Source organism: Bubalus kerabau, chromosome 19 (genome assembly GCF_029407905.1).
Source record: "Bubalus kerabau isolate K-KA32 ecotype Philippines breed swamp buffalo chromosome 19, PCC_UOA_SB_1v2, whole genome shotgun sequence".
NCBI classification, from domain to species: domain Eukaryota; kingdom Metazoa; phylum Chordata; class Mammalia; order Artiodactyla; family Bovidae; genus Bubalus; species Bubalus kerabau.
Window position 1 is genome coordinate 33,738,389 of NC_073642.1, and position 20,905 is coordinate 33,759,293.

At 46.7% G+C, this 20,905-nt stretch overlaps 1 protein-coding gene across 6 annotated transcripts; it reads left to right on the top strand.

Moving 5' to 3' along the window:
• The first annotated feature begins 805 nt into the window (after positions 1 to 805).
• SNUPN (snurportin 1) lies at positions 806 to 18,915 on the top strand. 6 transcript variants are annotated; one of them, XM_055556118.1, is made up of 10 exons: positions 806 to 971; positions 3,853 to 4,015; positions 5,606 to 5,753; positions 10,618 to 10,722; positions 10,956 to 11,052; positions 12,509 to 12,606; positions 14,956 to 15,033; positions 16,566 to 16,646; positions 17,624 to 17,839; positions 18,325 to 18,915. In XM_055556118.1, exons 2-10 carry the CDS (start codon positions 3,858 to 3,860, stop codon positions 18,646 to 18,648), a joined length of 1,305 nt encoding a protein of 434 aa, XP_055412093.1. In that variant the 5' UTR covers positions 806 to 971; positions 3,853 to 3,857; the 3' UTR covers positions 18,649 to 18,915. The 6 variants fall into 6 exon arrangements, with proteins under 6 accessions (XP_055412093.1, XP_055412092.1, XP_055412091.1 ...); XM_055556117.1 differs by having other exon boundaries at positions 925 to 1,080; XM_055556116.1 differs by lacking the exon at positions 806 to 971 and adding an exon at positions 1,070 to 1,187 and having other exon boundaries at positions 3,858 to 4,015.
• Positions 18,916 to 20,905: the final 1,990 nt, after the last annotated feature.

Genomic DNA, 20,905 nt, shown 5'->3' on the forward strand with positions numbered 1-20,905 from the left:
CCATCAATCTGACCTCCAAATGGATGGAATCGTGTATATAAAATATGCAACAAATCCACACCTTGGCATTCCTTGGACTCAAAATGTGCCAACACTGTTTCCGTAGTATAGTAATATTCAACTTCCCTGTAAGACAACCATGCCGCAAACTTAACTATTTGGCTCAAAAGCTGTGTGACTTCCACCGTTACTTAACCTCTCTCGCTTCAGTCTCTACTTCCTTGTATTATTGTTAGTTTAAATAAGATAGGGCGTGTGAAACACGGTATCCGCTTCAACGTAAGTATTCAATAAATGGCTATTCACATTTCTATTTCGCATCTCTGCGGTCCTAGTTTACAAAGGCCACTGTCTAGTTTAACTTCCTAAACCTCAGCTGCTTCCCTCTACCCTTAGCACCAATTCAATGATTCCTTCACCAGTACCTTGCCGTTTGCCGGAGGCAGAAATCAAACCAGGTCCCTACCATTGCCAAGCTCACAGCCGACTAACGGGCTGTAATCAAGGTTTCCAGTGTTCTAAGGAGGAGATGGGGAGGGGACGACTGAGACTTAGGGATCCGCCGGGCGGGTGAGGAGGAGGCAGTCATTCAGGGCAACTTGCATTGCCCGTATAAGCACGGGCACAGGAGTGGGAGCGGACTGCAGCTGGACCCTTAAGGACTGTGCGGATCTGGGGGAGGCGACAGGACGCAGGCGCTGGAGGAACTTGAATGCCCGGCCGCGAGATCGGAGTTCCTGCTGTTAGCCAAAGAAACCTGGAGCAGTTTGTGCCAAGGAGTGAGGCCTCGGCCCAGCCAAGTCACCTTGCAGACGGGTCACAACACAAGAGCAGAAGGCGGACCCCAAACGCAAGCGGACTGGAAAATACCCAGCCGTTGAGGACGGAAGTAACCGCAAACCTGTGACCGAATCCCCGAGTAACTCCCAGAGTTCTCAACGGCTAGAGGAGCCGGAAACTACCAGCGCGAGGTGGGTGGGCCAGGCGGCAGCCAAGCGGGCGGGGCTGGCTCTCTCACGGCAGCTGATTGGTCAGCCCGGCGGTGGTGGAGGCTGCGCGTGGAATCGTCACCTCGGCCTGGTGAGTCCTGAGTTCGAGCCTGGGCCTCGTCGGCTCCGTAGTTGTCCCTAGGCGCCCGGCCGTGACTCCCTCGGGCCGGCTCCACGCTCCCGGCCTCCCGAGGCATGGTCTGGGTGGGGGCGCCGAGCGAGGCCGGGGCCTTTCCTTGGGCGGGCTTCCACTCTCAAGTTCCCGGCTGTCTAGCCTGGACCCCTCGGGGATACTTTTGTGGGGGAGGGACGAGTCAAGCACTCGTCCATAGAGAAAAACAGTGCGGGGATGTGGCGGGGAGGACTGTCGAGTGGAGCAGGTAGAGGCCCCCGAACTGAAGCCCAATGGGAGACGCCGAGGAAGCCCAAATCCTGGGCTGGGGGATTCGACGCGGGGGTCCCCGGAGGGGGAGGGAAAGGAGGAAGGAGCCGTGGCGGGGAACACGCGGGGTCTGGAGCTCGGAGGGGAGGCCTGAGCTGGTCGGAAATTGAGAGTTAGAGGATGAATGGAGATGGAAGATGAGATCGCCAAGTCAAAACCCTTGAGTCATCTCCATCCGAAGAATGGGTTGAAAGCAGGAGCTAGCCAAGGACAGCCATAAAAGCGTGGTACAGGGGAGCGGGGCGGGGGGTGGGGGAGGGGAGCCGCCCCTCCCCAGTATACAACGCATCAATTTTAAGGATTTTATAGTTCTTGGCAGAGCATGAGCCCACACCACGGTAAGGCATGATGAGGCCTAATGTATTTTTGGTTTGGTCATTACTTGGTAAACCGAAGACGTAATGAATATTTAAAAATTTTTATTATGGAAGTGTTCAGACTTACACAAAAGTATAGAAAAATACAGAAAATAGCATACAATTTAGAATCCTAAGTGCTTACCACCTAGCCTCAACCATGAATGGCCACCCCCAGTTGCATAACATATGTGTGTCAGTACGCCTCAAATCCATACTGATAAACTTTAAGTTTTTTTTTTTCCATTCATGTTTAGTGGGTATAAAGGTTCCATTTTTCAAGAGTAGAGAGTTCTGGAAATTGCTTGCACAACAGTGAATGTAATTAACAACTGGATTATACACTTAATGATTAAGTGGTAAACTTTATGTCATGTGTTTTTAACCACACACACACAAAATGTCCTTTCAAATTAGAAAACAAAAACAAAAAACTAGGGAATTCTCGGGCTGTCCAGTGGTTAGGACTTGGTGCTTTCACAGTGGGGTTCCATCCCTGGTTGAGGAACTAAGATCCCACAAACCCTGCGGCAGGCATTAAAAAAAAAAAACCTAATGCTGTAAATTAAGAAATAAAAATCTGAGTTCAAGTGTGCAATGGAAAATAACTCATTGCCAAGTAGAGGCCATAGAGTGTGTCTTTCACTGTGGAGGCTCTGAGATGAACCTGCTGGTTTGATGCTGAGAGGACTGGACCTGGCCTGGGCTGGACTTGAACACTAGTGGTGTCCTCTGGTTTGTACTAGAACTTGAAGGGTTGGGCCAGCCCAGCTGTGTGAGTCCAGTTTCTCCCAAATATTCCTGTTTTCTTACAGTCTGAGGCACACTTTTTTTCCCTGGCCATAGCAGCTTGTGGGATCTTAGTTCCCAGACCAAGGATTGAGCCCTGGGCAGGGAAAGCAGAGTCCTAACCTTTGGACTACCAGGGAATTCCCTGAGGCACACATTTAATCCTTGGGTAAGCGCCTGTGCAGGGCTTCTTGGGTGGCTCAATAATAAAGAATACACCTGCTAAGCAGGAGACTTGGGTTCCATCCCTGGGTGGGGAAGATCCCCTGGAGCAGGAAGGGGCAACCCACTCCAGTATTCTTGCCTGGGAAATCCCATGAACAGAGGAGCCTGGTGGGCCACAAACAGTCCATAGGGTTGTAAAGAGTCAGATTTGACTGAGCGACAAGCTTCTGTACTGCCCCATGCTTTCATTCAGGGAAGGGTGAGTGAAGTGTGAAGTCGTCTCTTTCTGCTCCCATTCTTTAGGGTTGCCCTTGGTGGTCTGTCTGTAGTGTGACATCCACCCTCTGTCTCCCGAATGTGCCACGGGTTAGTCCTTTACACTCTTAGGGCAGCTGGTGTTCACTGAACTGGGAGGTGGCCTTCCATATTCTAGTTCTTTTCCAAGTGAGTCCTGCATATGTGACCTTGAAACTTTGCTTCTGCCTGCCCCAAACAAACATACAAAACAAACTACAGACCAAGAAAGTAACTGCCAGGTTTGGGTTTTTGGCTCCTTGTCTTCCTCCCAAGGCTTCAGAACCAGCACTTCTCCTGGAGCTCGATTTTCTTGATGTGAGTTGGCATTTATTAGAAAACTAAACAGCCCATCAAACTGCATCTGAAATTACTCTTTAAAAAATTGTCTTAAAAAGACAATTACATTAGTTATCGAAAAACAGATTTTTAGAACTATTCAGGAAAAAACTAGATACTTGATCACATCACTGAATGTCAGTGATAGTAAGAAGGAATTAGTGACAAGATCCCTGGTGAATGATGACAAAGAGCAAAAATTAGATTCAGTCACCAGGTGGATTTGCTTAGTGATTGATGTTGAAGTTTATACACTCAGAACTATCAAAATGACCATTATTAAAATATCTGTGAGGGAAAAGGTTTTTGCTCATATGTAACTCACCCTTTAATTTCCTTTTTTCCCCAATGGAAATAATTGTGATTTTGGATTAAGTGAGGTTTCTTAGGAATGTAGCCATCACGTTACATCATAACTGCCTGTACCCAGGAGGTGATACAAAATGAATGAACCATTTTCTTATGTTTTCCTTTGTAGGGAAGATGGAAGAACTGAGTCAAGCCCTGGCTGGTAGCTTTTCTGTGTCTCAAGATCTGAACAGCACAGCCACCCCACACCCCCGCCTGTCCCAGTACAAGTCCAAGTACAGTTCCTTGGAGCAGAGTGAGCGGCGGCGCCAGTTACTGGAACTGCAGAAATTGTAAGACATGTTTTAACTCCTTAGCTTCTCTCTGTAGGCTGGCAGCTGTGAACCACACAGGAGGCTCCAGGCTTGTCTCTACAGAACCCCCTTCAAAGTGAACCCTTTGTAGATTGTTCTTGCTCACAAGGTCAGGAGGGATAAATCCCGGCAGAGGTAGACATCCTTGACATCCAGAGCTTGGGAAAAGATGAGGAAGTAGGGAGAGACTGAAGTTTGAAAGCAAAAGCTCAACTATCTGGTTAACTTTTTCTTTTCTTTTTTCCTGGCAGCAGTACTGAGCTTTGCAGTTTAAGGGCTTATGAAAGTCACGCCCAGACTTCCATTCCCCACATTCCCTGTGTGGCTTCTCCTGCACTCTGACTTCTGGCTTTGGTGTGGGCTTCCTGTCTTCCTTCAGCCCAGATGTTTCTGTGGAGCCCTTGGGAGTTCCAGACAAATAATTCCACAGGGAATCTGAGGAAATGTCTTCCATACACTTCAGTCTCAGTGCCAAGCTGAGCAAACAGGGAAAGAGAGTTTATAGGATAGCGAGCGTTTGAGGCTGGGCTGCTCTGAAGGCGAGGCCTGTCCTGTTATTCTCGGTACAACACAGGCCTCTTCTGGGTAAGGAATTAAGGATTAGGAGAAACTGTCAACAGCTGCAATTTTGATGCAGTTTCCATTTTGCCCACTGCTTCCTCGCTAGATGTGTGTAGCAGAGATGGTACCCTGTGGCTTCTGGGTTGCTTGCAGATTACATTCTCAGATCGCTCCTTCTCCATAACCTCCACAGTTAATTAATTGTGATTAATTAGTTTGGAATAGATAATACATTCATATGGTTCAAAATTCACAATACATAAAAGAGTACATGGTGAAAAATCTGTCTTCTAGACATCAAGTTCCTTTCTCTCTCGCTCTCTTTTTTTTGGTCACACTGAGCAGCTTGCAGGGTCTTAGTTCCCCGACCCGGGATTGAACCTAGGCCCACAGTGGTGAACATGCCGAGTCCTAACCACAGGACTGCCAGGGAGTTCCCCACATCTTATAGTATACTTGTTACAGCTGATGAATAAATGTTGATACATTATTATTAGATTTCCTTAGCTCTTCTAAGTGGTCTTTTTTGAAAGTTAGGGGAGATGCATTGCTGTTCCTCAGAAAGCCACAGAAGCTGTCCCTGTCTCAGACTTCTCACTGCATCCCAGGGTTTCCTCCTTGCAGTCCCTGAGAGCCTTCAGACTGATGTCTGCCAGGCAGAGAAGTGTCAGCTCTCACCTACGTGGAGATGGGCGTCTAGGGCGGAGTGGGAGGGAGTGGGATCAGCCACTAGCAAAACTTGAAAATTCCTTTAAATATTGTACTTTGCTTGTTCCTAGGAAACTCTGAAGAAAGCCGAGTGTGCTTAAACTGGGTTTCCTATTTAGGAACTGTGAGGAGGTGGTCACTAGTTAAGGCTTACAAAGGAAATTCTATCATCTCTTACTCCCACCACAATTTCCAAATTGCTCCTGAATTTAGAGACTTTGAATTACATCTGTCACATTGTAGGGTGTCTTCCTGTGAGACATAAAGACCTGGCCTTATGCCTTTTTTTTCCCCCCCCAGAAAGCGGCTGGATTATGTGAACCATGCCAGAAGACTGGCTGAAGATGACTGGACAGGGATGGAGAGTGAAGAAGAAGAAGAAAAGAAAGATGATGAGGAAATGGACGTTGATACTGGCAAGGAGTTACCAAAACGCTATGCTAATCAAGTGAGTGGTCCAGAGAAGATTAGGTGTAGCTGGTCCTGCTCCATTTACTGTGCAGTCAGAGCTCTTTACTTACCATGAACAGAGAGGAATGAGATAGGAAGAACAGGAACTGCATTGAAAGTGCTGATGTACAGAACATTTCCGAGATGAAGAGATGGCTTACAGCTCTGTGTGCTGATGGGTGTCGCTGATGGAATCTGAATAGTGGGTTTCAGAATCATCACCCCATGCTGTTAGCAAAGGCTTCTGACCTGCTGCCAAAACCCGCTGAGCTATTGATATGCTAGTTGATTCCATTCTTGTCTTTCTTTACTAGTCATTTTACAGATGTTTTGGATTAGGCCTGCCCAGTCCAGCACTGTGCCCCACCCCACCCCCCCAGGTTAGTAATCTTTCTCAAGTGGTGGACTAATATGCCAGTCTTGGACCTTTACATTCAGGTGGTTGAAGGTTGGAAGTACAGCTGCCCTTGAACACTGGGAGCTGCCTAGCACCCCCAGGCTAGCCAGCTGAGGTTGAGACCACTATAACAGACACTGCGGCAAACTTCACTTAGTGCCCTGCTGATTCCAGAGGAGAAGCCACTGTGGCTTGTGGTGCCATAGGGGAGGCAGGCATGGAGACTGTCCAGTGCTCTAGGCAACCCAGGTATTCCAGAGGTAGGGCATGTATCTGAGTGGGGCCAGGGGTCTACCCTGCTATTGCATACTTCTCTCTATAACCCGAGTGTCTTGTCACCTCAGCACCCTCTCCTACTTTCAGAATATGGTTCTTGGGTGCACACACTCCCATCCTCTTTCTCTGCCTCAAATATAGCACAGACGACATCTTCCATGACAAAGTACAGTTGAGTTTTATTGAGCCTTGTGCAAGGAACTTGTGCAAGCCTTGTGCATGCAGAATCTTAGTTCCCTGACCAGGGATCAAACCTGTGCAGTGGAAGCATGACTCTTAACCACTGGACCACTGGGCAAGTCCCCAGCAAACATTATTGAAGGCCCTGTTCTTTGTTAAGCTAGGCTATGCTCAGAAAGTATACATGGGCTGGAAATAGCCCGTGCACGTCTAGAGTAAGTATAGAGTATGTTTTTTTTCAGTAAGAAAGTGATATTAACTTCCAGCAGGGAAGGAAGCAGGGTTTCAAAATCAGGAAAAGGTTAATGAAAGAGAAGACAGCTTTGAATCGTGGGTAGGACAGGCAGAGGTACAGAGCATTTCAGAGTGTTTCAGGCAGCACAATAAGGCTAAACAAGAGCCCAGAGGTGGGAGAGGAATATATGATGTGTTCAGGAGGGATGTACAGAGGGTATGTGTGGATGGAGCAACATAGGGTTGGGGGAGGTATATAGCAGAAATATGTACAGAGATTTAGACTCTGGCCTAGACTGTGAGGAAGCACTGAGAATTTTTGAGCCAGGGGCAGAGGTGGGACTTCATGGGATGACTCCCACATCAGTGTGTAGAAAGGCCTGGAAGAGAGAGATTGTGGTAGGGAGCTAGGTTTGCTAAAAGAGCTGATGGTGAGTCTACTGAGGGCAGTAAAAGTGTGTCTGGCTTTTTTCATTTAGCAAAAGGATTCATTTATGTTGCAGCATGTGTCAGAATTTCATTCCTTTTCAAGTAATATTTTGTTGTATAGATATACCACATTTGTTTTCCCATCCATCAGTTGATGGCCATTTGAATTGTTCCACTTTGGGGCTATTATGAATATTGCTGCTATGAATATCGGAGAAGGCAATGGCACCCCACTCCAGTACTCTTGCCTGGAAAATCCCATGGACGGAGGAGCCTGGTAGGCTGCAGTCCATGGGGTCGCGAAGAGTCGGACACGACTGAGCGACTTCACTTTCACTTTTCACTTTCATGCATTGGAGAAGGAAATGGCAACCCACTCCAGTGTTCTTGCCTGGAGAATCCCAGGGACGGGGGAGCCTGGTGGGCTGCCGTCTGTGGGGTCGCACAGAGTCAGACACGACTGAAGCGACTTAGCAGCAGTAGCAGCAGCAGCTATGAATATTTGTTTACCATGTTTTTGTGAGGACATACGTTTTCATTTCTCTTGGATATATCCCTGGGAGGGAGTCACTAGGCCGTATGATAACTCTGTGTTTAGCCTTTTGAGGAACTGCCAGACTATTTTCCAAAGTGACTATACCATTTTACATTCCCACCAACGATGTGTGAGAGTTCGTTTCTCCACATATTTGCCAATACTTGTTATGGTCCAGCGTTTTGAGTATAGCCATCCTAGTGGGTGTGAAGTGCTGTTCCATAGTTTTGATTTGCATTTCTCTAGTGATTAATGATGTTGAGCTTCTTTTCATGTGTTTATTAGCCAGTATCTTTGGAGAAATGTCCGTTCAAATTCTTTGCCCATATAAGAGTGGAGTTATTTGTCTTCTGTTATTGAGTTGTAAGAGCTCTTTATAAGTTCTGTGTGAGATACATCTTTATAAGTTCTGTATGAAATACATGATTTGCAGATATTTTCCATTATTTGGGTTGTCTTCACTTTCTTAATGATATTTTTGGCAGCACGGAAGTTTTACAGCTTGATGTAAACTTAATTTATCTTTTGTTTTGTCATTTGTGCTTTTGATGTTGCATTACTACTGTTGTTTAAGGGATTGTTGATTATGCCTTGGGTTTAAGATTGAATAACACAGAGGGAGGTGATGATATTATTAATAGGGCACAGAATGCAGAAGGGGAAGGGTGGGTGTTTCAGGGGTGGGAAGTACTTAGGGTACAGAAGGGAGTGAATTCTGTTTTGGATATGCTGAGTTTAAGGTACAGAGAGGACCAGCAGAGAAAGAGATACCAAGTGGACAGCTGGAAATACAAAATTGGAGCAAAGCAAAGAATTCTGGAGATGAAAAAGAGAGAATTAGGAGGCATCTTCTTTGGAATGACAAGTAAAGCTACAGAAGTAGATGAGATTCACCCCAACGGGGGATAGCGTCTAAGAGGAAAAGAAAAGGGGGACCTAAAACAGCCCTCTGAAGATTATTTACATGTTTGGGAGAGTGTGTGGAGGACTGTTTGGAGGAAAAACAGAAAAGTGGTGTGTTACGGAGCCAAGGAAGCATGTGTCGAGGAGAATACGACTGGCAGCATCGCACCAGGTGTGGAGGAAGGAGGGGGAGATGAGGGAATAGAGATGCTCAGCTGCGGGGAGGTCAGGCAGAGATGTGAGGCAGCAAATCTGGACTGAGGGTATCAGAGTGGGTGGGAAGGCAGCAGCAGGAAATATGAAGTATTCATAGTTAAAGAGAAAGTGGAAGAGCTTAATAGAAATGTAGAGTATAAAGTTTTATTTTTGCCTTGGATTTGAGGATTAGGGGTTGTGTTTTGTGGCCTACAGGGAAGGAGAGATGGGAGAGACGATAGATTCAGTGGGAGGGATTACCTGATAGGTGGTATCAATGGGAGGGACCAGTGATGAACGGAAGAGCAGATCTTTTCAAATTCCTTTTACCACAGCCTTTTTTCTTTCTTTTTTTGAGGTAGATTTCCTAACATCTTTTGGTGTAGTATTTGGGTCAGTAGTTTGGGACTTGATCTAGTTTAGAGCATCTCAAGGTAAAGGATTTTATTCATCTCTGAGGTATAATCCCTAGAACATAATGGTGTGATAAAGGTAGTTGGGGGGACAAAGTAAGGAAAGAAAGAGGGTCGCATCCTCCAGTATAGTATGTGAGGTAGTAAGAATGTATATGGATGCAGATAATGAAGGTGAGAAGTTGAAGTTCAGGGTGAACAGGAGATGAGTTGATTACTAAGAGCGAGTGAGGTGGAGGCTCCACTGTCAGTTTTCTGTTCTCATTCTATTACGTGTATTTTCATTATAATATATACATGCAGTGAAAGTGTTAGTCACTCACTCGTGTCCGACTCTTTGCAGCCCCGTGGACTGTAGCCCTCCAAGCTCCTCTGTCAGTGGAGTTCTCCAGGCAAGAATACTGGAGCAGGTTGCCATTTCCTGTTCCAGGGGATCTTTCTGACCCAGCAACTGAACCTGGGTCTCCTGATATTCTTTACCATCTGAGCCACCAGGGAAGCCATATATATATATTTCTTTTCTTTTTAATATTTATTTATTTGCTGCATCGAGTTCTTAGTTGTGGCAGGCAGGATCTTTAGTTGCATCCATCTTGTGGGGTCTTCCCTAAGCAGGGATTGAACCTGAACCTCCTGCATTGGGAAGGAGAAGTCTTAGCCACTGAACCAGCAGGGAAGTCCCAGGACGTAAATTCTTTGTCACTGTAAACACAGGAACAGCACACTCCTGTTGACTGTTTTTTGTTTGTTTGTTTTTTTAATTTGTGGAAAATTGCTTTACAATGTTGTGTTGGTTTCTGCCATACAACTCGAATCGTCATAATTATATATATATCTCCCCCCTCCCTCTTGAGCCTCCCTCCTACCCCCATCCCACATCTTTGGATCATCACAGCGCCAGGTGGGGCTCCTGTGTTAAATATTCATGGCGGCTTCCCACCACTGTCTCTTTTACACATGATAGTGTGTGTGTCAGCGCTGTGTCTCAGTTCATCCCGTCTTCACCTTTCGCCGTTCTCGCCACAAGTCCATTCTCTTGTTCTCTAGGCAAGAATACTGGAGCAGGTTGCCATTTCCTGTTCCAGGAGATCTTTCTGACCCAGCAATTGAACCTGGGTCTCCTGATATTCTTTACCATCTGAGCCACCAGGGAAGCCATATATATATATATTTCTTTTCTTTTTAATATTTATTTATTTGCTGCATCGAGTTCTTAGTTGTGGCAGGCAGGATCTTTAGTTGCATCCAACTAAAGATCATCAGCCTCGTTCACTTTCAACACCATTTTTTGTGTTCCCAGTTAATGCTGTCAGAGTGGTTAATTGACGTCCCTTCAGATTTGGGGCAGGAATGGATTGTGGTCGTGTGCCCTGTTGGAAAAAGATCCCTTATCGTGGCTTCCCAGGTGAGTAGCCGCTCCTACGCCCGTGCCAGCGTGCCTGGCCTGCAGCTTGAGGGGTTCTCTGCATGCTCTGTGTTCCTTATCTGTCAGGCAGCTGTGCCCGCCCAGGGATTGAAACGCTTTCCTGCGGGAGGGATTTGGTGAGAGCCATCCTTGGACTGATGGCACCCGTGCAGAGTGTGGAAACAAAAAGGGGAGGAGACCTTGATGCCTGATGTAACTGTCTTTCCCCACAGGGTTCTACCAGTGCCTACACCAAGAGTGGCTACTGTGTCAACACGTTTCCTTCCCTTCTGCCAGGAGGCAACAGGCGAAACTCAACAACAGAGAAAGGTGCCTACGTAAAGTTGTCTGTTTATTAAGTTTTATAATCAGTAAGAGACAGTGCTCGGTTACTTGCTTAGTTGTTTTAAAGACCCACTTTGAAAGGACACCTTTGGAACTGCACAAAGATACTGTTCTGCCCACTGGGCTCTCCTTCAAGGTCAGGCCGCTTCAGTTGCAGAATAGTTGCCACTTGGGAGGCCTGCTGAATTAAACCCCTGAATTAAAGTCAGTGTACCTTTCCCACGGAGAAGGCAATGGCACCCCACTCCAGTACTTTTGCCCGGAAAATCCCATGGATGAAGGAGCCTGGTAGGCTGTACTCCATGGGGTTGCTAGAGTTGGACACGACTGAGCGATTTCCCTTTCACTTTTAACTTAACTGAATTAAAGTCAGTGTACCTTTCCCACGGAGAAGGAAATGGCAACCCACTCCAGTGTTCTTGCCTGGAGAATCCCACGGACGGGGGAGCCTGGTGGGCTGCCGTCTATGGGGTCGCACAGAGTCGGACACGACTGAAGCGACTTAGCAGCATAGCAGCAGCACCTTTCCCATGGACTTCGTCACAAGGTGACAGGTGTGATTTTCTGGGGAAAGGCCCCTCAGAAAACCAAGTGTAACATACAGTAAGCTGTTTCTGGGGCTTCCTGCCAAATTCCCTTTTCTCCTTTATCTTTGTCCTCATCTTAGCTTCTGCCTCCCACCTGGGCCCAGCCAAGGAGACTAAAGGTTAAATAACTTGCCTGTGGTCATTCAGCGAGGAGTTGGCAGAGCTGGGCCTACACAGTTCTCTTGTCTCTACCGGCTCAGGCTCCCTTAGTGCTTCCTGCTGTCCTCTGTACTGAGCCCAGATCCCTCCGTTGCTTTTTTTTCCACTCTGGCCTGAAATGGTCCTCCCCTGCCCCCCGCCCTGTTATTTCAGTCCTCTGATCCCACCAGACTGTTCGTATCCTATCTGTTCGTGAAGCATGTCCTGGCGTTCCAGTCCCCTTTTCCTGGAACTCTCATTTCTCTGGGCTTGTGCTACACATTGCAGCTCCGGGTTTTCTCCTCTTCGATCACCTTATCTCCTCAACTGGACTATAACTTCCCTAAAGGCAGGGAGGACTTACAGTTAATGCTCCCTACAGAATGCAGTGCCTATGATGGGAACTCAAAAGTAATCGTCAACTAAAATGGAAGGTTACTTGCCTTCAAACTTGAGCTTCTCTTAAACCTTATCTAAAGATTCAGAGATCCCATGTGGCAGGGCCTTGACCCCTCCTATGCTGACACACCTCAGGCCACCTCTGGGCTATACCAGGCGGCCAGAAAAGGCTGTGAAGAACTTTGTCCCTTGGTGCTGGGCCTTCCTGGGATCACTGAGGGTTGTTGGATGTGGTTCCCAAGCCCCGAAGATGAGGCTCCCTAGATTATGGTGGAGGGAGCCCTGATGGGAACCCTGTACTGACTTTCTGCCCACAGACTACACCATTCTGGACTGCATTTACAGTGAGGTGAACCAAACCTACTACGTTCTGGACGTGATGTGCTGGCGGGGACACCCGTTTTATGACTGCCAGGTGAGGACTGATGCTCGCCTCATGTCTTCTCCTGCTTTCTCCTCTCTTCCCAGGAAAGTGGCTCAGCACGTGGGTTTAGTCTGTGACCAGCTTCTTGGTGTTCACAGGATGTGGTATATCAAGAACATCACCTAATGTTCTTTGCATCTTTGAGTGTGTTTAAATTAGCTTCATTTCTAAAAAGAGGTAGGAGGAACTAAGAGAAGCATAGCCATTCTCGAGGGGAGGAAGGAGAAACAGAGCGGAGGGATAGGCTGGGGCTTTGTGGAAGCTGTAGCCGCCCCTCTCTCCAGAGTGTGGGAGGCTTGCTGGCAGGGAAGACTGTGGGTGGCGTGGATGCTGCCTCGTACAGGCGGCACCAGGAGAGAAGGTGGGATGGTAAGCAGCACCAGGTAGACTTCTGCCACCTCTGCTGCTTGCCAGCCGCATCCTGACCCTGAATGTCAAGGCCTCCTTAGTATGATGGCCACCCCCCCCCCAATATTCTCCCCTCAAGTTTCAGCTTCCCACAACATTTTTCTCAGATTGGTGATACTTACAAGTGACAAGCAGTCATCGAGAAAGAAGCCAGGTCACCCCAGGTGGTCTGTCTCTTCCCCCGTGCTCCCTGTCCTTGTCCCGGTTTTGTTTGTTGTTGTTTAGTCACCAAGTCATGTCCAGCTCTGTGCAATGACCAGCTTCAGGCTTCTTTGGAATTTTCCAGGCAAGCACACTGGAGTGGGTTGCCATTTCCTACTCCAGGGGACATTCCCAACTCAGGGATCGTACCCACATCTCCTGCATTGGCAGGTGGCTTCTTTACCCCCTGAGCCACCTGGCAAGCTCTGTCCAGTTTTATAGTAGTGGGTTTTTAATGCTCCCTCTCAGCTGTTAATAGTTTATCATTGTAGTTCTCAATGTGTGGCCTCAGAAAGTTGTTCAAAGTGCAGATTCTTCAACCTCTTGAATCAGAAATTATGGGGATGGGGCTTATGTTTTAACAAGCCTCCAGGTGATCCTCACAGAGGCCCAAGCATGCGAATCACAGGTTATCACCATAGGCTGCTTCTTTCCATAGCCATTACCCCAACCTAGGTTTCCAAATCGTGCCAGATGGTGGTAGTTCAGAATTTTAACATGCATCTAATTCAAAAAATAATAGCCAGGACCTGCATCGCTAAGCACTTTGTGAGCGTGATCTCACTGAATCCCTTACTACAACTCTAAAAGATAAGTGTGTACTATTGTTTTTACTTCTGATCGTTTAGATATGAAAGCTGAGAGCCACAGATGTTAAGTACCTTGCCCAAACGCAGAGCCAAGCCCCAAACTCAGAATTCACAAATTCAATCCAGGATCTGTTTTTCTTTAATTCTGTTGAAGGATGTTTCGTAACATACATTCACAGCCTACAAATTTGGTAACTAAAGCCACCTATATTTTGATAATATAAAGAAAAAAGACTGTGGGGTTTTTTTTGTTTGTTTTTGTTTTGGAAATTTGAAAAGAAACGCCCCTAAGTATCAACAGAAGGGTATGTATCAGAAGTAGTAGTTTATGAGAAGTTACAACTACAAAGTCGTTTCTAACCCTCAGGTAAAGTAAGACAGAGGTTAACACAATGTGCTCTGGAGTTGCAGAGTCCTGGGCCTGTGGTAATGCTGTGTGCACCCGGGTGAGTGACGCAATCTCTCCGAGCCTGAGTCCTCACCCGTAAAATGGAGATAGTAATGATACAACTTGGAGAGGATGGTTGATGATTAATACGATTATGTGCGTAAGGTCCTTGGCATGGAGCCTGAGACATAGTAGGCCTTCAGTGATAAATGTTGGCATTACTGCTATTAATAATCCTGTTGGATTTAAGGAAAATATATCCAAAGATTTTATGACATCTTCCTGACCTTAAAGCAGTGTTTAACAGAATTGAGGGTAATGAGAGGAGGGCTTAGGTTTTCATCCATCAGGTGACTATTTTTCACAGTTTCATTGAAGTGTAACTGACATACAGCACTGTGTAAGTTCAAGGTGCACAGCACAATGATTTGACTTACATAGATGGTACAGTAAGTTAACACCCATCATCTCATATAGATACCAAAAAAAAAAGAAAAAATAGTTTTTTTTTTCCTTGCCATGAGAACTCTTAGGATCAACAACTCGCAACAGCTGTCATGTATACCAAGGCGGCAAAGCTAACCGTCGTCACTGTGTTGCACTTTCAGTGTCTAGCACTTATTTATCTTACAACAACATCTGTGCCTTTTGACCCTCAAGCAGATTTTTAGAATGGGGTGTTTTTGTTCATAAAACAATATTTTGTTCATGAAACAGTGAGCCTTATTTCATCTTTCCCTGTCTTTTTGGCAGACTGATTTCCGATTCTACTGGTTGCATTCAAGGTTACCAGAAGAAGAAGGACTGGGAGAGAAAACCAAGCTCAATCCAGTAAGGCCTGGTGCTAGGATTGCAGAGTTCGTTCTGGGGATCAGTTTGGAGTGCTCTGTTGTCTGAGTTCAATCATTATGGATAAAATTATCTTTATTTTTTCTTTTTGAGGCAGCATGGCATAGTGGGAAAAGTATGGACTTAATAGTTATCCAGATTCCAGTTTTGGCTTTTAACAATTATTTGGTTAAGTTAATATCTTCACTTGGCTTTCGTTTCTTCATCTGTTTAACAGGGTTAATAACACCTACCTTACAGAGCTGTTCTGTGAACCAAATGATGTAAATGTGTAAGTCTTTCTAGCATACTTAGGGTGAGCACTCAATAAATAGCAGTTGGTAGAAAATGCTAATAACTTCTTTTATTAATCTATTTTAGGATGCTAGTCCGGTGGTTCTCAAACTGTAGCTTGCATCCATAGCCACTGGAGGCTTGTTGAAATTCAAGCCCCTGGGCTTCACCCCCAGAGTTTCTGATTGAGTAGGTCTGGGGTAAAGCCTGAGAGTGCATTTCTAACAAGTTTCCCAGTGAAATTGATACTGCTGGTCCATGGACCACACTTTGAGAACCCCTGCTTTTGTATCTGAGCTAAGAGTAACCTCATCTAGTGAGTTCCCTCTTTGTGTAGATGAGGATGCAGGCTCAGAGAGAGGGTGCTGCCTTCCCCAAGGTCCCACGGTCCAGGATGATAGCCCAAGTGTCTTTGCTGTTCGCTCAGGGATTAAACACAGGACGGCTATTTTCATTGCGTTTTATTTGTTAAGCTCTATAGACTGGCATTTGCTTGGGTTGCTTACAGCATTTTTAAAGGCAACTAGATAGCCAGTTACAGGACAGTAAATGGAGCCAGTACTTGAGTGACGTTGTCAGTAAGGCCCAGGAAGAACACGGGCGCTGCTTCCTCTGGGACGCTGGTCTGTGTGCTCTGCGTGTACTGTCTCACTGAGTCTGCTTGACAACCCTGTGCAGTAGATGCTTTTATTATCCCTTCTTATAGACAGGAAAGTGGAGGCATATGGAGATTAAGTGATGGACAGAGGTGCACTTCAGACCCAAGCAGTCTGACTGAGAGGTTGTCATAATCCTCATCACTTTGTTATGTTGCTTTAGTATAAAATTTTTTGCTGTTGTGGCATTTCACCAGCCCTTCGTTTGGGGAAAGCTGTCATAGGGTTGGGAGAATAACAGAATCCCCACACCTAGTACAGGCTAGTGGTTCACAGTCTTGACCATATGTTAAAATCAACTGCAGAGCTCAAAAAACAAAAATGCTTGGGTCCCACCCCAGAGCCGTTCACTCAGAATTTCAGGGGGAGACCTGGGCATCAGTAATTTTTAAGAGTTTCCCAGATGGTTCTCCTGTAAAAAACAAGGTTGAGAATTCTATGCCTAGTAATTCAGAGGATAGGTAGAGGGGGCCGGTTAAGGTGAGATTGAAAATTTTCTTCTTTGATATATTTTTAGCTCTTCAACTGCCAAAACCAGTATTGTTTGTAACATATACTAATTATTTGTTCTAATTTATGTTTCAGTTTAAATTTGTGGGACTGAAGAATTTCCCTTGTACCCCTGAGAGCCTGTGTAAGGTGCTATCTATGGACTTCCCTTTTGAGGTAAAAAACCGTTGTCTTTATTGCTCTGATGTGATTGTGGGACACAGGGAAACTCGGCTACATGGAGTCTTAAGAGTGCCTCTGACTTTGCTGTGTCAAAGCATCAGAAAAAGGGCTGAAAGCTGACTCTTGGGAAAGGATGTGCTCGTGACCCTTCAGAGTCAGATAAGTCAGATGGCCAGAGCTGGAAGGGCCCTGAAAGGAAAGCTCATCTCACTCCCTCATTTTACAGATGGAGAAACTGAGGCCCAGAGAGAGGTGAGGGTTCCATTCCTGGGTCCTTGTGTCCTCTGTGCTACAAGCGTGAGAATCAGCCCCATGTTTGACTGCCATGGCTGATTATGATGTAAAGGCGCTTCTGTGGCCAACAGACTGCAGGGCTTTGAACTCCTAATCCTTCCTTCCTCCCACCAGCAGATGGTCCCCAGGGATGGCAGTGCATGCTGAGCAGTGGCAGGGCAGCAGAGTGACTAACTTGTCCCAGGTTGCCTAGGACCTCCAGGGTTTTAGTGCTCAACTCAGAGTCTCAGGTCCTCAGGGTCTGCTCAGCCCTGGGGTCTTTTGTCCTCCTCAGAATGTGCCTGTACCCTCTACACAGACTTCCTTTGCCCATCGTACCCTTTAAAATACTGCCTAGTCACCCACAAGTATTTGCTTGAACTGAATATAATTTTGCTAAAAGGATCACAGCTTCCCGAATAAGGAAATAGCAAAGGCTGAGCTGCCTTCATTTCTGGGAGTCAATTAAGAAGGTGGTAAGAACACCATCTTTATTTATAACCCTTATGCCCCAGTGACAATAAATGCTTTTTAGAGATGAGTCACTGAATCACAGCAAAGAAAATATGGAACTGTGGGAGGTCTTCCCGTTGAGAAAAACTGAGTTTCCCAGAATGTAACATTCAAACAATTTAGGGGGAGGTTCAGGCAGCCAGAAATGCTGGCTGCTTGACCGCTGCTTCCCTTGCACTCAGCAGTCTGGCATCTTGGAGGGGCTTGTCCAGTTTCCCTGCTTTGTTCCCTGCATGGAGCACATCCCCCAGTCCTGGGACCTCCAGGTGGTAGGAAGTACATGGAATCAGAAGAGAGAAGACCTGGGCTCAAGGTGGATTTCTCCTTCATCCTCAGTGTGTTTGGGGGAGGTCCCAGAACTCCTGGAGCCGGAGCAGCCCCAACTCTCAGACACTTTCATGGTGGGTAAGAGAGTGAAATGGGGCTTTCCTGGTGGCTCAGATGGTAAAAAATCTGCCTGCAGTGCAGGAGACAGATTCCATCCCTGGGTCTGGAAGATCCCTTGGAGAAGGGAATGGCTACCCACTCCAGTATTCTTGCCTGGAACATTCCATGGACAGAGGAGCCTGGTGGGCTATAGTCCATAGGGTCGCAAAGAGTCGGACACAACTGAGTGACTAACACGTACTTCAAGAGGGTGAAATAGTGGGTAGGAAAGCACCCTGTGAATGGGAAAGTACTTTGTATGTTTCTATATATTAGAATTTCGTCTTCTAGGCTATTTCTTCATTTAGAGAAATGCATGTGTGAGAAATGAGGACTCTCTTTCATCCGGCAGTGACCCAGGAAAAAAGAACTGGACCATAGGAACGGCCGCAGTGTACATAGCTCTCCTGGAGACATGGGCCCCAGAATCCCCTCTCATCCCAGGTTTCCTCTCTTGTAGGTGGACGGGCTTCTCTTCTACCACAAGCAGACCCACTACAGCCCTGGAAGCACTCCTCTGGTGGGCTGGCTGCGCCCCTACATGGTGTCAGATGTTCTTGGTGTAGCTGTGCCAGCCTGCCCACTGACCACCAAGCCAGAATATGCTGGCTACCAGCTCCAGCAGATCATTGAGCACAAGAAGAGCCAGAAGGAGGGCATAATGGGGAAGCTCACACCCAGGGCCTCTGAGAATGGACGCTATGAGTTGGAGCACCTGTCTACCCCCAAGCTGAAGAGCCCTCCCCAGAGCCCCAACCACCCGGAGAGCCTCATGGAAAACTAGGCAGGGCAGCCTCCTCTGGGAGCCACAAGATGGTGGTTGGCTCAGAGGAAGGCTGGGGAGGTGGACAGTCACAAGAACAAAGTGACTTCATTTTAGGGCAGACCTTCCGAAGCCATTCCAGCTGGGAAGAGCTTGTCTCCTATCTGAAATGCTGGCTTTAACAGTAGGGGGGTTCCCACATTGGGTGGTCTTTGGATTTGAGCAGCAACTCCTGTGAAAATGTATCACAGATCCACAGTGTAAATATATGTCATTCTTAAGAAGTTATTTGTGGTTCTTAAACTTTAGACTGTCAGGAATCTCCCCCACCTCCACTCCTTCAGGCTACCTAAACCATGACTGTCAAGTGTTGGCCCATTTCACTGTTTAGCGCTTAAGCATTCTGCTGAGTTTCTAGTTGCTGCTGCTGGTAACGTCATTTTCTAAAAGGTCTTACCAGGAACTGCAGTTCTTGGTATTTGAATATGTTCCCTCTTCTGAGAAGACAAGTGTGATTCTCTCTGGTTTCGACACAGCCAGAGATAAAATGCAAATAGAGTTCATTCACTGCTTCCACCAACATTTGAACATCTTCCAGAAAATAAGCCTTGTGCTAGGTCCAGGGGTGTAGAGTGGGCTGTGGTGTGGAATAGGATTTCATCCCTGCCCTTGAGCTCAGGATCCAGTGAGGAAATAAACTCACCAGCATCTAGATGGTGGGATGATGGCTTTAGTGCAGAAAGGGGGGCGGGGGAGAGTGGGAGGAGCAGAGGGAGGTTTCAGAGCTGGGCTGAGACTCAGGAGGGACAGAAATGTGCTCTGTGGACAAGGAGTGGGGAGTTTCTTGCAGAAGCAGGAGTTGATGCAGTTGCACCCCTCCAGAGCTGAGGACTTGCTCTGGGGCCTGAAGTTGGTTCAGCATGGCTCGAGGGTGAAGTGGGGCTGGGAGGCTGTGGGAAAGGAGGCTGGAAAGAGATGGCCCTGACCCTAAGTGGCCTGTGTGTTTAAGGTGTGTTATACAGAGGTTTTGGATTTTATATCAGGATGAAAGGGAGCTGATGAAGCGCTTTGCGCAGGCGGCATCCACTCAGATTTGTGGAGGAGAGCTCTGTGGCAGCTGCGGGGGTGGAAGGCGGCCTCTAACACCAACCAGTTAGTTTCTGCTCTTTGTTCAGGAAATGTGTCCCATTTCCTGTGGCCTCAATCTGCTTCCCATACTGCTTTCCACTCTTCTAGGACTTCTAGTAGACAAAAGGTCTTCACTATTCCACTCCAATGTACTAGTATCCTGCGGAGAAATTTTCAGAGGGATCCAGGTCAGATCTTGTCTGACATGCAGTTGTTTCTTTGTGTTGATCAATTCTGGGAACGGATCTGGGCAGAAGCTGTGGTTAAGCAGAGCCTAATTACACAAATTCAGCACCCCATTGGAACTAGCCTCAGTGTTGGGCTCTTAGAGGGCCACTCAGGCTGACACTGTAAAATTGGAGAAGGAAGAAACCCCCTTCCCTACCCAATAATGACCCAGCTGGCCACAGATTTAAGCATGCCTACATCAGTAAGCTGTTTCCTGAATTTAGGTCAATTCTGTAATAGGAACATCGTGTTCCCCTTGCCAAAAAGCATGTTGTAGGCTGCTTAGAGGTTTAGTCTCTGTTTCATGATCTTCTGAATGCTCTAGTTTGTGCTCTCAGCAGCCAACTGTATCATTTCAGGAGCTCTGCATGCCAGTATCAGTAGAGCCTTGACCAGGCTCTGCCCAAAAATAATCGGGTCTGGAAGGACTACTTCCCTCAAAGAATGCTCTCTGGTGACAGATGCATGAATCAAAGAACGTAGCCAAACATCACCATGTCCAACTTGATACTGTTAAATGGTACCTTGAAGGATGTTTCTCAGGGGTATGCCCTCATATTTTTAAATGAGCCAGTATGATTTATCAATCACTGAATAGAATGTGTTTCCTGGTCATATTTCTCTGTGAATTATGAAATCATCCCCTGCCACCCATTTCAAAGACGGTTGTGTTGTCGGTTTCTGTGATTGGATACTAGTTATTTTAAGGTTAACTCCAAATTTAGATTGTAGAGGAAATAGAGAAGAGAGAGGTGGGACTTAAGGACATGGTGACTCGCTAGCTGTGAAATGAAAGAAATGGACAGGAGGAGGAGGAAATGGCAACCCACTCCAGTATTCTTGCCTGGGAAATCCCATGGACAGAGGAGCCTGGCGTGCTGCAGTCCGTGGGGTCGCAAAAGAGTCGGACATGACCGAGGGA